This window comes from Canis lupus, chromosome 22 (genome assembly GCF_003254725.2).
Source record: "Canis lupus dingo isolate Sandy chromosome 22, ASM325472v2, whole genome shotgun sequence".
NCBI classification, from domain to species: domain Eukaryota; kingdom Metazoa; phylum Chordata; class Mammalia; order Carnivora; family Canidae; genus Canis; species Canis lupus.
In genome coordinates, this window is record NC_064264.1 from 47926854 (window position 1) to 47939867 (window position 13014).

General features: G+C 42.0%; 1 protein-coding gene across 1 annotated transcript in view; it reads left to right on the forward strand.

Moving 5' to 3' along the window:
* Window positions 1–2408: 2408 nt before the first annotated feature.
* The window catches only part of RAP2A (RAP2A, member of RAS oncogene family), a 35306-nt gene continuing 24700 nt past the window's right edge, over window positions 2409–13014 (forward strand). The window contains exon 1 of the mRNA XM_025441092.3: window positions 2409–2814. Within this exon, the coding sequence (XP_025296877.1) occupies window positions 2501–2814 (314 nt within the window). The 5' untranslated portion in view covers window positions 2409–2500. The remainder of the gene's footprint in view (window positions 2815–13014) is intronic.

Genomic DNA, 13014 nt, shown 5'->3' on the forward strand with positions numbered 1-13014 from the left:
CTCCAGGATCGCGCCCTGGGCCAAAGGCAGGCGCCAAACCGCTGCGCCACCCAGAGATCCCCCTATATATATATTATTTTTGCAATCTGCCTTCACTGCTGATTCCAGAGGCTCAGATATTAACCACTCATACTTGAACAATTTAATTAAGAAACAAAGACTGAGTTATATTTATTGCACATTTTGACATGACACTTGCCCTCAATCATTTTAAGCAAAAACTTGGTATGTGCTATACTATAGCAAGATAGTGCAAATAAAAGTTCTCCGTTCTAATATAATGAATGGACTAACAGAGCAACAGAACACTGCTGAATCTAAGCACACCTTTGTAGTAGTTTGATAACTGACAGGGAAGATGGTAAAGAAACACCTGGTTTTTCGAGGAACCCAGACCAAAAACCTCTCTACAAGATGTCCTTGCGGGGAAGAGAAAGGGCCAAGAGGTATACGATCAAACGCTGGAACTGCAGAAACTTATTATTCCCAAGAAAAGTGCTTTAGTAACAGCTGGGTGTAGACTAGTCTGCGAAGGACACAGTTTAAGTGAATCCAATAACCATTTATTACAAAAGACAATCCAGGGGTACTTGGAAATCTAACTTCTCCTAAATTTAACGTTGTGGCTATGAGACTGTGTAACACACGATACTAGAGACCGAACGGTGAGTTTAAAAACTAGTTAAAAAAAAAAAAAGTGTCTCAGGAAGGAGGCACGCCTGGAAGACCCGTGCCAACTGCTGCAGTAGGTCTCCTTAAGTACCGGAAAATTTCTCACCCTAAAGACAAAAGTCCCTGCTTTCTCGATTCATGCCACGATTCCGCCCACATCCCTCAGCACCACTTCCATGCCCATCGTTTAGGTAGCATGCCAAGGAGACGTCGTTAAACGCAGAATTCATCACTCTCGCCTGCAAAACACCTTGCTCCTTGCCAGCACAGGGCACCGCGACCGGCCCCTCCAGCTCCGGCCCCTCCCGGACCCCACTAGCTGCCCTGTCTCCATACCACCGAGCCCGAGGTGGCCAGGAAATCGCGAGTCCTGATTGGCTCGCATCGAAACCTCGTCATTCGTCAGCTCACCTGCGATTGGTTGGCAGAGCGTGCGCAGGGGCAAACGCCCAGCCGGGCCACGCAAGGGGAGGCGAGTCGGTGGATCCCGCGACTAGAGCTTTCCCCATTGGCTGATGGGCGGGGATCACGTGGTATGAAGCGGCCCTCCATTGGCCGAGAATGGTACCATGGGTTACAGAACCGTGATCCGGTTGGTTGGAAGGCCTCCAGGCTTCCGGCTAGGTGCCCCCGCTAGCTGTTGCTATGAGGTGGCCCTGGGCGTTCTGTCGCGGCTTCGAGCTCCGCTCTCCCGGTTTTCCAGGCGCCCGCAGCTGAGAGGGCGTGGGAAGAGCTCGACACCAGGCCGGCGCCGGAGCGGGGCGGGGCGGGGCTGGGGGCGGTGGGCGGGACCCCCGGCGCCGTCCCCGGGCGTGGGCCTGGCGTCCGCGGACTCGCCTGCGCCGCCCTGGGCAGGGGGCCGGAGGAGGGGCCCTGCCGCCACTGTGCGTCCCTCGGGGTCCTGACGCTTAAGACCGAGCTTCACTTCGTTGTGTTTGTGCTCGTCCCCTTAAGAAAAGCTGCTCGCTTCGTTTATGCAAAATAAAGCCAAAGCTCTCAGGAGAACTGAGAGAGACCGGGTGCTGTCCAGACCTCGCTTTGGACCGTGCCCGTTTCTTCTCTTTACTCTCCGCCTCCCGCTGCCGCCTGCAGACTTAGCTCTGGCCCCACTCACATCTCGCCTCCCCTCAAAAGCCGAGCGTGGGAGTCTCGAGCCGACCAGGCTCCCGGCTCCGGCCGCCGACCCGCGCATGCTCAGTGCGCAGGCCCCGGGGTTGGACGGGGCGCGCGGGCGGGGTGGGGCGGGGTGGCGGGGGAGGTTGTTTACCTAAGCGCGGGCCGAGGCTTCCGCACGGCGCAGGCTCCCGGGAGCGCGCGCGGCCGGTCGCCTAGGCGACGGGGCGGGGGCGGAGCTGCGCGGCGAGAGGCCCCGCCCCCTGCCGCCGGGCCCCGCCCCCGGCAGCGCTGCGGCTCCCGCTCGGGCGCGCGCTCCGGCCGCCGAGGAAGCGGCGGCGGCGGCGGCGGCGGCGGGCGGGGAGCTGGGCGTGGAGGCGCGAGGGGCGGGGCGGGCGGGCGGCACTGCGGGCCCGCGGCTCGGGCGGCTCGGGCGGCTCCGGCTCCTCCCGCTCCTCCCGCTCCTCCCGCTCCTCCCGCTCGCTGCCCGTGCTCAGTGCCTGCCGGAGCCCGCGGGCCGCGTTGCCGCCCGGCTCGGCCCATGCCCAGGGCTGCTGCTCGCTCCGCCGGCGCCCGGGGGGCCGCGGCGGCCGTGGGGTGGGGGCGGCCGCGGGAGGCGGCGGGGCCGGCCGCCGGCGCAGGGTCCGGGGGCGCAGCGCGGCGGGCGTAGGTCTATGTCGCGGGCGGCGGCGGCGGCGGCGGCCGCGGAGGGACGATGCGCGAGTACAAAGTGGTGGTGCTGGGCTCGGGCGGGGTCGGCAAATCCGCCCTGACCGTGCAGTTCGTGACCGGCACCTTCATCGAGAAATACGACCCCACCATCGAGGACTTCTACCGCAAGGAGATCGAGGTGGACTCGTCGCCGTCGGTGCTGGAGATCCTGGACACGGCGGGCACCGAGCAGTTCGCGTCCATGCGGGACCTGTACATCAAGAACGGCCAGGGCTTCATCCTCGTCTACAGCCTCGTCAACCAGCAGAGCTTCCAGGACATCAAGCCCATGCGGGACCAGATCATCCGAGTGAAGCGGTGAGAGGCCGGGGCCGGGCGGGGGCCGGGGCCGGGGCCGGGGCCGGGCGGGGGCCGGGCGGGGGGCTTGGCGTCCCGGGCTCGGGGCGGCCGTGGGCGGGGGGAGCTGGCTGGCCGGGGAGTCGGTGTTTCTTCCTTTGGCAGCATCACCACCACCACCACCACCATCATCTTGAATCTCAAATTTGAGTGCTTTGTTCCACAACTCAAATTGGGCATCCCGTGCACCCACGGCGCACACACAGCTCTTTGTCTCGTGGATATTATTAGTAGCACTTGTGCAGAACCCCAAGGAAACAAAGTTGAGAACTTGAAGTGGGGGAAAGGGTTGGGTAGGCTTGTGTTGGGAAGAGGGGAGCTGTGCACAGTGGAGACATTTCCGGATTGAACCACAACAACACAAAACCTACCTAGGCGATGTTTGACAGCGAAAATCGCTCCCACGTATATGGTAAAAATGTCAAGTCCAGAGGAGAGAGACCTTTCTGCTCTCTTAAAAGATTGAGTAGCGCTGAGGCGTTTTACAGAAATGAACTGTGCAATTAAGGCCCAACTTTAAAAGACTTCATTAAATTATTCGAAGACATCGTAACAGTTCAGGGAGATGGAGAGTTATTAGCATATAGGAGTACAAACATGCCCTTCACATGAAGAATGCGGCTTAACTTTTTTTTTTTTTTTTTTAATCCAACTGCCTTAACCCCCTCAAAAACAGAAGGAAAAGGAAGGGGGGAAAAAAGCATTCCTGGAAGCAAAACAAGTATCTTCAAAGGTGTAACTCTCATGTATTAGCTAATTTAAAGTTAATGCAAATAAGTTCTTTCCTGGTAAGAACTCTTTTTTTTTTTTTTTTTACAGTGTGCATTTTGAAAGTAGTGCTGGTAGCTTAAATGGTTTAAAATCATTGTTTTTATATTAACTGAGCATATATTTTTCTATAATTTCAAACATCAGAAGTGTAATAATCTCTTAGTTCAAAGTTTTAGCAAATTTTTCTAATCATTAGTTACACATTATTGTTCTGTGTGATTCTTATTATTAGCTGATCATTAATAATTTTGATCTAGTGTGATTTTTTTTCCTACCGAATTCTAGCTTTAGCCCTAAATTTGAAGACATTTCCTGAAAGATAGTTGTAAATGTACTGTAGACACAATTACGTTGTAAGTCAATTAGAAATTTTGAAAAAGCAAAGACCAACTCACATGTACTCAGTGGGTACTCAAAAATCCACCACAAGAGGTGGATTTTTTTTTTTAAGATTTTATTTATTCACAAGAGAAATAGAGATGCAGAGACACAGGCAGAGGGAGAAGCAGGCTCCCTGCAGAGAGCCCGAGGTGGGACTCAATCACAGGTCTCCAGGATCAGGCCCTGGGCTGAAGGCAGCACTGCTGAGCCTACCTGGGCTGCCCAAGAGGTGGATTTTTAATGCAATGTGTGAGATCAAGGGAGAGGCCCTGTCCCCATCCCCCTTTAACTTATTGCACATGCGCTTTAATAGCTAAACTAAAATTTTGTATTATTTCTTCTGTTAAATTTCAGACTAAAGTGAATATTTTCATGATCTCCATTGCTGTTCTAAGATCTGTAAATCTGATAGCTTTTTACATCTCCAGCCTCATTTTCATAAAGTTAATTGCTGTAGATAACAAATGAACAGTTTTGGTGCTACATTTAATAAATGTGTACTTAAGGGTCACTTTAAGTGACTGAAATCCTTAATTAACATGGGCCACCTCATACTTCTAAAACAACAATAACAAAACAAACCAGTACAGAATAAGGCAGACTAATACATTGTCACATGTCAATCTTAAGCCATATACATACATCAAATAATAAAGTAAATGCCCCAACTGCTCCATACTTTACATTTAAATGTATACATGTAATTCAAACATTGATAAAGTCACATACAAAGGGCAAACTTCCTGACAAAAGCCTACGGGACAGAATATGGCAAAATATCCTCAGATAGTTTAGTCCACATGATTTTGTAGTTTCTTATGATTCAGCAGAGATTACTGATAGTGGGCTAGTCTAAACTTGATAGGTTAGAACTATTTATTTGTTTGCACTACGACCCAGAGAGAAAAAAAAAGTAAAATTCTACTTGCCCAGATGTCATTTTACTAACTAGTCTTCAGTTCTTGACGTAAAAAGACCATGGATCCACTGAGGCAGAGTTCATAAACTCTTTTCACTGGAATTTATCTGTTGTACCCATAAGGACCCCTTGGGCCCTTCTGTGTCTGACATTTTATACCTCACTCTAACTTGTCGTCTGGCCTCCCAGCCTATAACATATCCTAAATAACTTTAGCATAGAAAGGATCTGTGTATATTACGTGTATTACACTACAATATATAATGCATATATCCCATGTATCGTGCTAAAGCAGGTATTCAATGTGCTGGTTATTTAATTCCTCCCACTTACTGAGAATAAAACATGTCTTTCATATAAGTGAATTTTCTACTCTTTTTGGGAATCAACTTTTAAATTAACCAGTTGCTATTGGAAGTATTCACTAATTGTTCCCTCCCTCTGCCCACTAGCTGCTTTACCTATTAGAACAGTTGTTTGGGGATATTAATAATGCTATAATGCTAACAACAGAAGTGAAGTGCTGGGAGATTTGGTATTTTATCCAAGACTAGTCACTGATGGAAGGATTTAAACCAAGATCTGTAACAATCCATGAACTCTTCTTCTATACCAGGCTTTGAACTTATTAACTGGCAAATTCAAAATCCAGCTTTTGGTCTAGGGTGGCATTGTTCAATACAAGTGTAATGTGAGCCACACATTTAATTAAAAAATTTCTAGTAGCTTATTTTTTAAATTATAGCAGATAAAGTTAATGCATTTTATTTAATGCACTGTATAAAATATTGTCATTTTAACAAGTAACAAATATTCAAAAATTGAGATATCTTACTACTTTCTAATTAAATTTTCAAAATCTGAAGTGTAATTTACACTCATAGCACAGCACAATTCAGACTAGCCATATTTCAAGCGCTCAGAAGGCATATGTGGCTGCAGGCTACCATATTGGATAGTTTGGGTCTAAGGTGTATATATCATAGGGAAATAATATGCCTCAGTTTTCTTGTCTATAAAACAGATGCACCTTTCAAAGTCTTTATTAAGATTGAGATAATTTATTGCAAGATGTCCAACACAATACCTTGAACACAGAAATTCCTCTAAAATTCCAGCTGTTTTATTAATAACCTTATCACCCTACCTTCTTTAAATTTTATCCTTGATATAAACATAATTTTAAAGGTAATAAACTCATGATTGCTTTTTGAAATTCATTACTTGATGTACCCAAGATGAGAATAAAAAGCAGCAGGGGTTAAAACCACCCTTGGAAAAATTTTGCTAGTATATTCTCAAAATATTTTCCCTTATTAAGAGTCTTATGGGAAAGGAGAGGAAACTGAAGATTTAACTTCAAGTATAGCACCAATGCATGGCCAGACAGTGAAATGGAACTTTTTATTGGACTGTTCTTATATGGAATGTTGTGCTTTTAGAAAATATAGAACAAGCCCATAGTGCCTTAAGTATTTACAGGTGCAGGGGCATTCATATACATACGCTACCTCCTGTCTAAGCCAAGTGGGCCAACTAAAACTGGCTATACTTATAAATTCATATGCTTTCATTTTTCAACTGACATCAGATGAGAACACACTCAGGAAAGTGTGATAGGGATACAGAATGTGTTTCGACTAAAATAAAACTAGATTTTTTTTTTCTGATTTCATAATTGTTTCTCCCATTCCTCCCAGGGTAAGCTATGGTCCTGACTTAAAGTATCTTGGAACATGTCATCCAAGTCCTGTTGTTCTTAGAATAAAGCCCAGAAATCTTCCATATGACCTTCCGAGGCACACATGCTCCTGCCCATCTCTGCTTTTCCTGCCTCACCTTTTGCAATCTTCTTCATCCCTTAGATTCCAGCACCCCCTCACTTTTTGTTCTTTGCAAGTACCTGTTTGGGCTTTCCTTTTACACGTAGCAATCATTTACCTGTTGCAGTTAATTACTACTCACTTTCACCCCTACTTAAAAGATTTCCTCCTCATGTAAACCTTCTTCCTCTCCCAAGCTGAACTAACTCCTTCCTGTCTTCCCACACTAGATTAATGTCATGCCTCACCCCTTCCCTGAACCATGCATACTTCAGACATTAGTGGCACCCTGTACTTCACTCTTGAGGTACTAACCTATGTTTAACTATCTGTGGGACAATAGACATGTCATTGGTCTTTCTCATTAAACTGTAGTCCTGTGTGGCTAGCACAGCTCCTGGCACAGAGGAAACACTCATGAAAAATGTGTTGAAAGAAGACTAGTGTTTGAAAAGAACACTAGTTGCCCCTGGCCTCAGTTTCCCCAAACATTTGAATTTTATAGATGGGGGAGATAATTCTTCAAAATCCATTTTGTACATGGAGTAGATGACCTCTGTTCAGCTCTCACATTCTGCCACAGTACTTGTATTTAGTTGGGGTGATAAGGAAATGGGTGAAGTTTCATAAGAATCTTGAAGCATCAGGAGCGTAAAGTCTTCAGATGAGGGAAGTGGCATGGGAAACTCATAAAGTATGTTTGTTGGCCATTAAATAGACCAGATTGGCTAAACAAGGAAATCATAGAGAAGTGTGAAAGGAGGGAGGTAAGGCTCAGAAATGTAAAGCTAAGTTCCAGAAGGTTAAAAGACTTTGGACTTGGTTTTGTAGTGAAGGACCAAGAGCAAAAGTGGTATAGAAGTGGTAACATGGAGGTGATCTGATAGACGGTTTAGTGGCAATAGACCAGAGTTAGGGGGAATAATCACACGATATTGTGATAATCTAGTTTCTAAATTATCTGAATTAGCATGGTGTTTGTAGAAACAGAAAGGAAAAAATGGATGTGAATAATATTGTAAAGAATGAAGTAAATTTAGTTGGAGAGGGCGGGGGAAGGGTCCAAGGTAACCTGGACGCTTGAAACATGAGTGAGCGGGATTATGGGGGAATAGCTGGGGAACAAAAGTTGGGGATGGTGATCATCCAGTAGATGTAATTAGAATATTTGAATAAAGCCTGAAAGGTGACTTCACGAGTGAATATAGAGACTCAGGATCATCCCTGTGGTTCAGATGTGGAGAGTAGATGAGACCTCCTGGGTAGAATATGTAGAGAGAGAATTGAAAAATAGAAATTGTAAAGGAATATGGCCAAGGATAGAAATTGGGAGTTGTAAGAAATATAGAGGAGGCTTCACATGTTACTATAGCCTAGAAGGTGTGGAGCATTTTAAGATTGGAAAAAGAGAACAAGAAGAAGAGGTGGTTGATTTGCACTCCCCAAAGCAAATTAGTAACTTTTTTTTTTTTACTTTTATTACCATTATTTCCATATTATTTAAATGATCACTTTTAAGTGACCCAACTGATCATTTGTACTTTTTCTCCTCACAATAAGTAGCCATAAAAACCTCTAAAATAGAGGCAAGTGGCCAATTGCCACTCATAGATCTTGACCCACGACATATTGGTGCTATGGAGCCGAAACCAGGGAATACATCAAATATTGTCCCAAGTAAGTGAAATTTCTAGAGTCTTCCACCCTTCCTTCCTCCACAAATATCTCCTTCCTCAGTTTGATACTTCCAGTAACCAAAATTGTAATTGAAAGCTGGACCTCCAAGGTGCAGAGCATAGAAGCCATGAGTCACTTCTTATAGCCCCAAGTGTTGTCTTCCTGAGGGGGAAACTTGTTTTTGCTGCGTTATAAAATCAGAACATTACAATATTGTAGTTCTCTCTTGGCCATCTCAGGATCAGAAGGTTGAAGTTCACTTTGCAGAGGGAGCAGATGATCTCCCTTTGACCCCAATATTCTGTTGATACTTGTCTGTAGTTGGCTCCATGATGGAAGAGGTGGGTTTTAATATGAGCCTTAGAGAATGAGCAACCTGTGACTTGCAAATCTTGTCTAGTGAAGATTTGGTTATAATTTTGTCAATGAAATCAATAATCCAAGGGATCATGATTACAACTTTTTTTTTTTTTTTTTTTTAAGGGAGAGGGGGCCAAAGTAATTTAAATAGCCAACCAACCCTAGTGCGCACAGACAAACCACCTCTCCCTGCATATGGGTAGAAGTTCTCCCACAGGAACAAATGGGTGATTTGAAGGTGACCCACTGACCATCAAATGAGAAATACTCCGGTTGCCAGGCAAGTGGATGATGTCGACTTTCCTTTAGGAAAAAGTAGGGCCAGTTCCTGACTAGATAAACACTTAGGAGGAGGGGGAGGGAACTGATAAAATGTCTCTAGATGACTCAACCAACAGGAAGACCCAACAAAGTTGGAATCCTTTTATTTGCTAAGGTTTTCCAGTTAGTGATACATTTGAGTGTTTTCTGTGTATTCTACCAGGAAATTATATGTGCCACACTATAATGCATAATTACACATTTATATGTATTTCTAAGTAATGAACTTTACATAAAAGCATGTGCACCATACTTAATTCATGAGGTTTTTTTTTTTTTTTTTTTTTTTTTTTTTTTAAAATCAAGGATAATTTTTAACACAGTTTCTTTCTTAGCCATTGCCTTCAAACCTAAGCCCCTGGGGAAGGAGGTGTGATTCCACTCTAGGTTTTTTTTTTTTTTTTTTGCTTCTGTTTTCACTTTTTCCTTGTTATCTGTTTCTCCCTATTCTTACTTACTATTTTCTTGTATACTTATATTTTTCTGGCCTATAGTAGTAAAAAGAATTGTAAGTACTATACATTTTTTGGAAAAATATTTGAGTTTGGATAGGAGTAGACTCTAACATGAGATAAAACTTGGAGACAGAATAGTTTCAAAAGTATAAATGTAGAGATATTATTTCTGTAGGAAATGCGTTGTGAAATTTTAACAGTATGCAGAAATACATCCTATATTTGTTACTTTCACAGTTGTGGTTCATTATATTAAAAATTATTCTCAGCCTGACAGAGAAAAGTTAAGTTTCTTTTTTTTTTTTTTTTTTTAAATTTTTTATTTATTTATGATAGTCACAGAGAGAGAGAGAGAGAGAGGCAGAGACACAGGCAGAGGGAGAAGCAGGCTCCATGCACCGGGAGCCCGATGTGGGATTCGATCCTGGGTCTCCAGGATCGCGCCCTAGGCCAAAGGCAGGCGCCAAACCGCTGCGCCACCTAGGGATCCCGAAAAGTTAAGTTTCTTAAGCATACCTTTATGCTTTACCATATCAAACTGTGCCCTTTGGTAGAATAATACCAATAATGGTAATGCTATGATTTTAGACATCTGCATTTCAAAAAGTATATAAGTAAAATGTAAATATGTTTGTAAAGTTAAAGGTTATCAAAATATCTAAAAATAGAATAACTCTAGTTGTGAAGATTTTAACATGGTATATACTAAATACTATTTCACTAGATTTAACTCTATACTTCTAAAAGATTGAAACCCCTTTGGAACCATTGAGCCCAATATGCCAACTGTTTCACCTTTCGTTCTGATAGGAAAACCGTAATAAAACAACTACATTAGCCTGATTTTTAATACAGCTCAGTTTAAATTAAAGGTCACAACTGAAAAAAAAATTTTTTTTCAGCCTGTGAGTCAAAATAAAATTATTGGGTATCTGAATCAAGCATCATCAACACATTGTATTGAAGTCATGGTTTGGTAAGTCCAGTAACAAAGCAGCATGGAAAGTCTTTAAGATCTGATGCATTTTGTTACTTAATGTGGAAAATATTGCACATTGGTGAAAACTCTATCTGAATAAGCTATTTAAATAGATTATAGTGTGTAAATTAAGTACACTTGTAAAGTATACACTCTTTTTACTCAGAATGCTCAAATGTATTCACTGTCAGAATTGGATAAATTGTTTCCACTTTGTTACATTTTTTATTTTCTTTATATGTTTAAGGTTTGAAAATATCAAAATTGGTATTTTAAGGGAAAATATGATTTTTGTGTTTTTTTTAAATTGAGATATAATTGACATTTAATTTGTATTATTTTTAAGTTTTTTCACTTAGTAAAATTATGCAAGAGAAACATTATAAACCTTTACTTAAAACATTTAGAAGTGTAACTCCTCATAAAATACAATGATTGATGTGTGTATATATTGCAAAATGATCACTATAATTAGTTAACATCCATGACAGTACGTAGTTGCAATTGTATGTGTGTGTGTGATGACAATTTTTACAATTTTCTCTTACCAAGTTTCAGATATACACTACAGTATTGTAACTATAGACACCATGCTATACATTAAACCTCCTGGACTTATTTATGTTATAGCTGGAAATCTGTACTTGTCTACCTTCATCCATTTCTCTCACATACACATGCACACATCCTGTCAACCACTAATCTGTTCTCTGTATCTGTGAGTTCAGCTTTTTAAGATCTCACATGTAAGTGAGATCATATAGTACTTGTCTTTCTCTGACTTTTTTCACTTGGCATAATGTCTTCAGGACCTATCCATGTTGTCTCAAATGGCAGAATTTCCTTCTTTTTTATGGCTGAAAAATACTCTGTGCGTCTGTGATGATATGTGTGTATACAGACATACCACACTTTCTTTATCCGTTCATCCATCAGTGGACACTTAGGTTGTTTGCATGTCTTGGCTACTGTAAATAATGCTTCAGTGAACATAGGGGTACAGATATCTCTTCAAGATAATGATTTTGTTTTCTTTGGTTAAATACCCAGAAGTAGAATTACCAGCTCATATGTAGTTCTACTTTTAACTTTTTGAGGAACCTCCATACTGTTTTTGTGTGGTGGCTACACCAGTTTACATTAGCACCAGCAGTGCACAAGGATTCCTTTTCTCCACATCCTTGCCAATACTTATTGTTTCTTGCCATTTTGATAATTACCATTCTAATAGGTGTGAGGTGATATCTCATTGTGGTTTTGATATGCATTTCCTTGATGATTTAAAGCACCATTTCATGTATTTGTTGGCCATCTGTATGTTCTCTTGGGGAAAAGGTCTTTTCAGAACCTCTGCCCATTTTTTTAATTGGGTTGTTTTATTTCTATTGAGTTGTAGGAGTTCTTTTTATACTTTGGATATTAATCAGATCTGTATTTGAAAAGATTTTCTCCCATTTCATAGGTTGCTTTTTCATTTTGTTGATGTTTTCCTTTGCTGTGTAGGTGCTTTTCAGTCTTATGTAGCCCACTTGTTTATTTTTTGCTTTTGTTACCTTTGCTTTGGTGTCACATTCAGGAAATCATTGCAAGGTCAGTGTCAGGGAGTTTGCCTGTTATATTTTCTGCAGAGAGTTTTATGGCTTTTAGTCTTATGGTTTAAGCCTTTAATCCATTTGAGTTGATTTTTGTGTATGGTGGAGATACTGACCCAGTGTCATTCTTTTGCATGTGGCTGTCCAATTTTTCCAGCACTGTTTACTGAAGAGACTGTCCTTTCCCCATTTTATAGTCTTAGTGGCTTTTTTGTTGTGAATTAGTTGATCATGTATGCATAAGTTAATTTCTGGGTTTTCTAGCCTGTTCCACTGATGTGTGTCTGTTTTTTTGTCATTGCCATACTATTTTGGTTATTGTAGCTTTGTAGTATATTTAAAATCAGGAAATGTGATGCCTCCAGCTTGGTTTTTCTTTCTCACAATTGCTTTGGCTATTCAGGATTTTTTGTGGTTCCACACAAATTTTAGATTTGTTCTATTTCTGTGAAAAAACGCCATTGGAATTGTGATCGGATCTCATTGAATCTGTAGATTGCTTTGAGTAGTATGGATACTTTAACAGTATCTTTCAATTCATGAGCACAGAATATCTTTTTATTTGTCTTCAATTTCTTTTATCAATATCTTAAAATTTTTGTTTTTTAATTGTTATCACCTGTCAAAAAACAAAATATTGAAAAAAATAACACATCTCTCTGTCTGCTTCCTTGTATTTACTTAGTAGTCAGTGTCTTTCACATTTTCTTAATCATGGCCCTCAGTAAGAAATACATTTTACATTGTGACACACATACACACAGCATGAATATATACAACTAAAACCAAAATTTCATGAAATAATAGTTAAATTTGCGATTTTGCTTGTATTATATTTTCTATTTTATTCTTTTTATTTCATTGTTTTTAAATATTCCTCTTG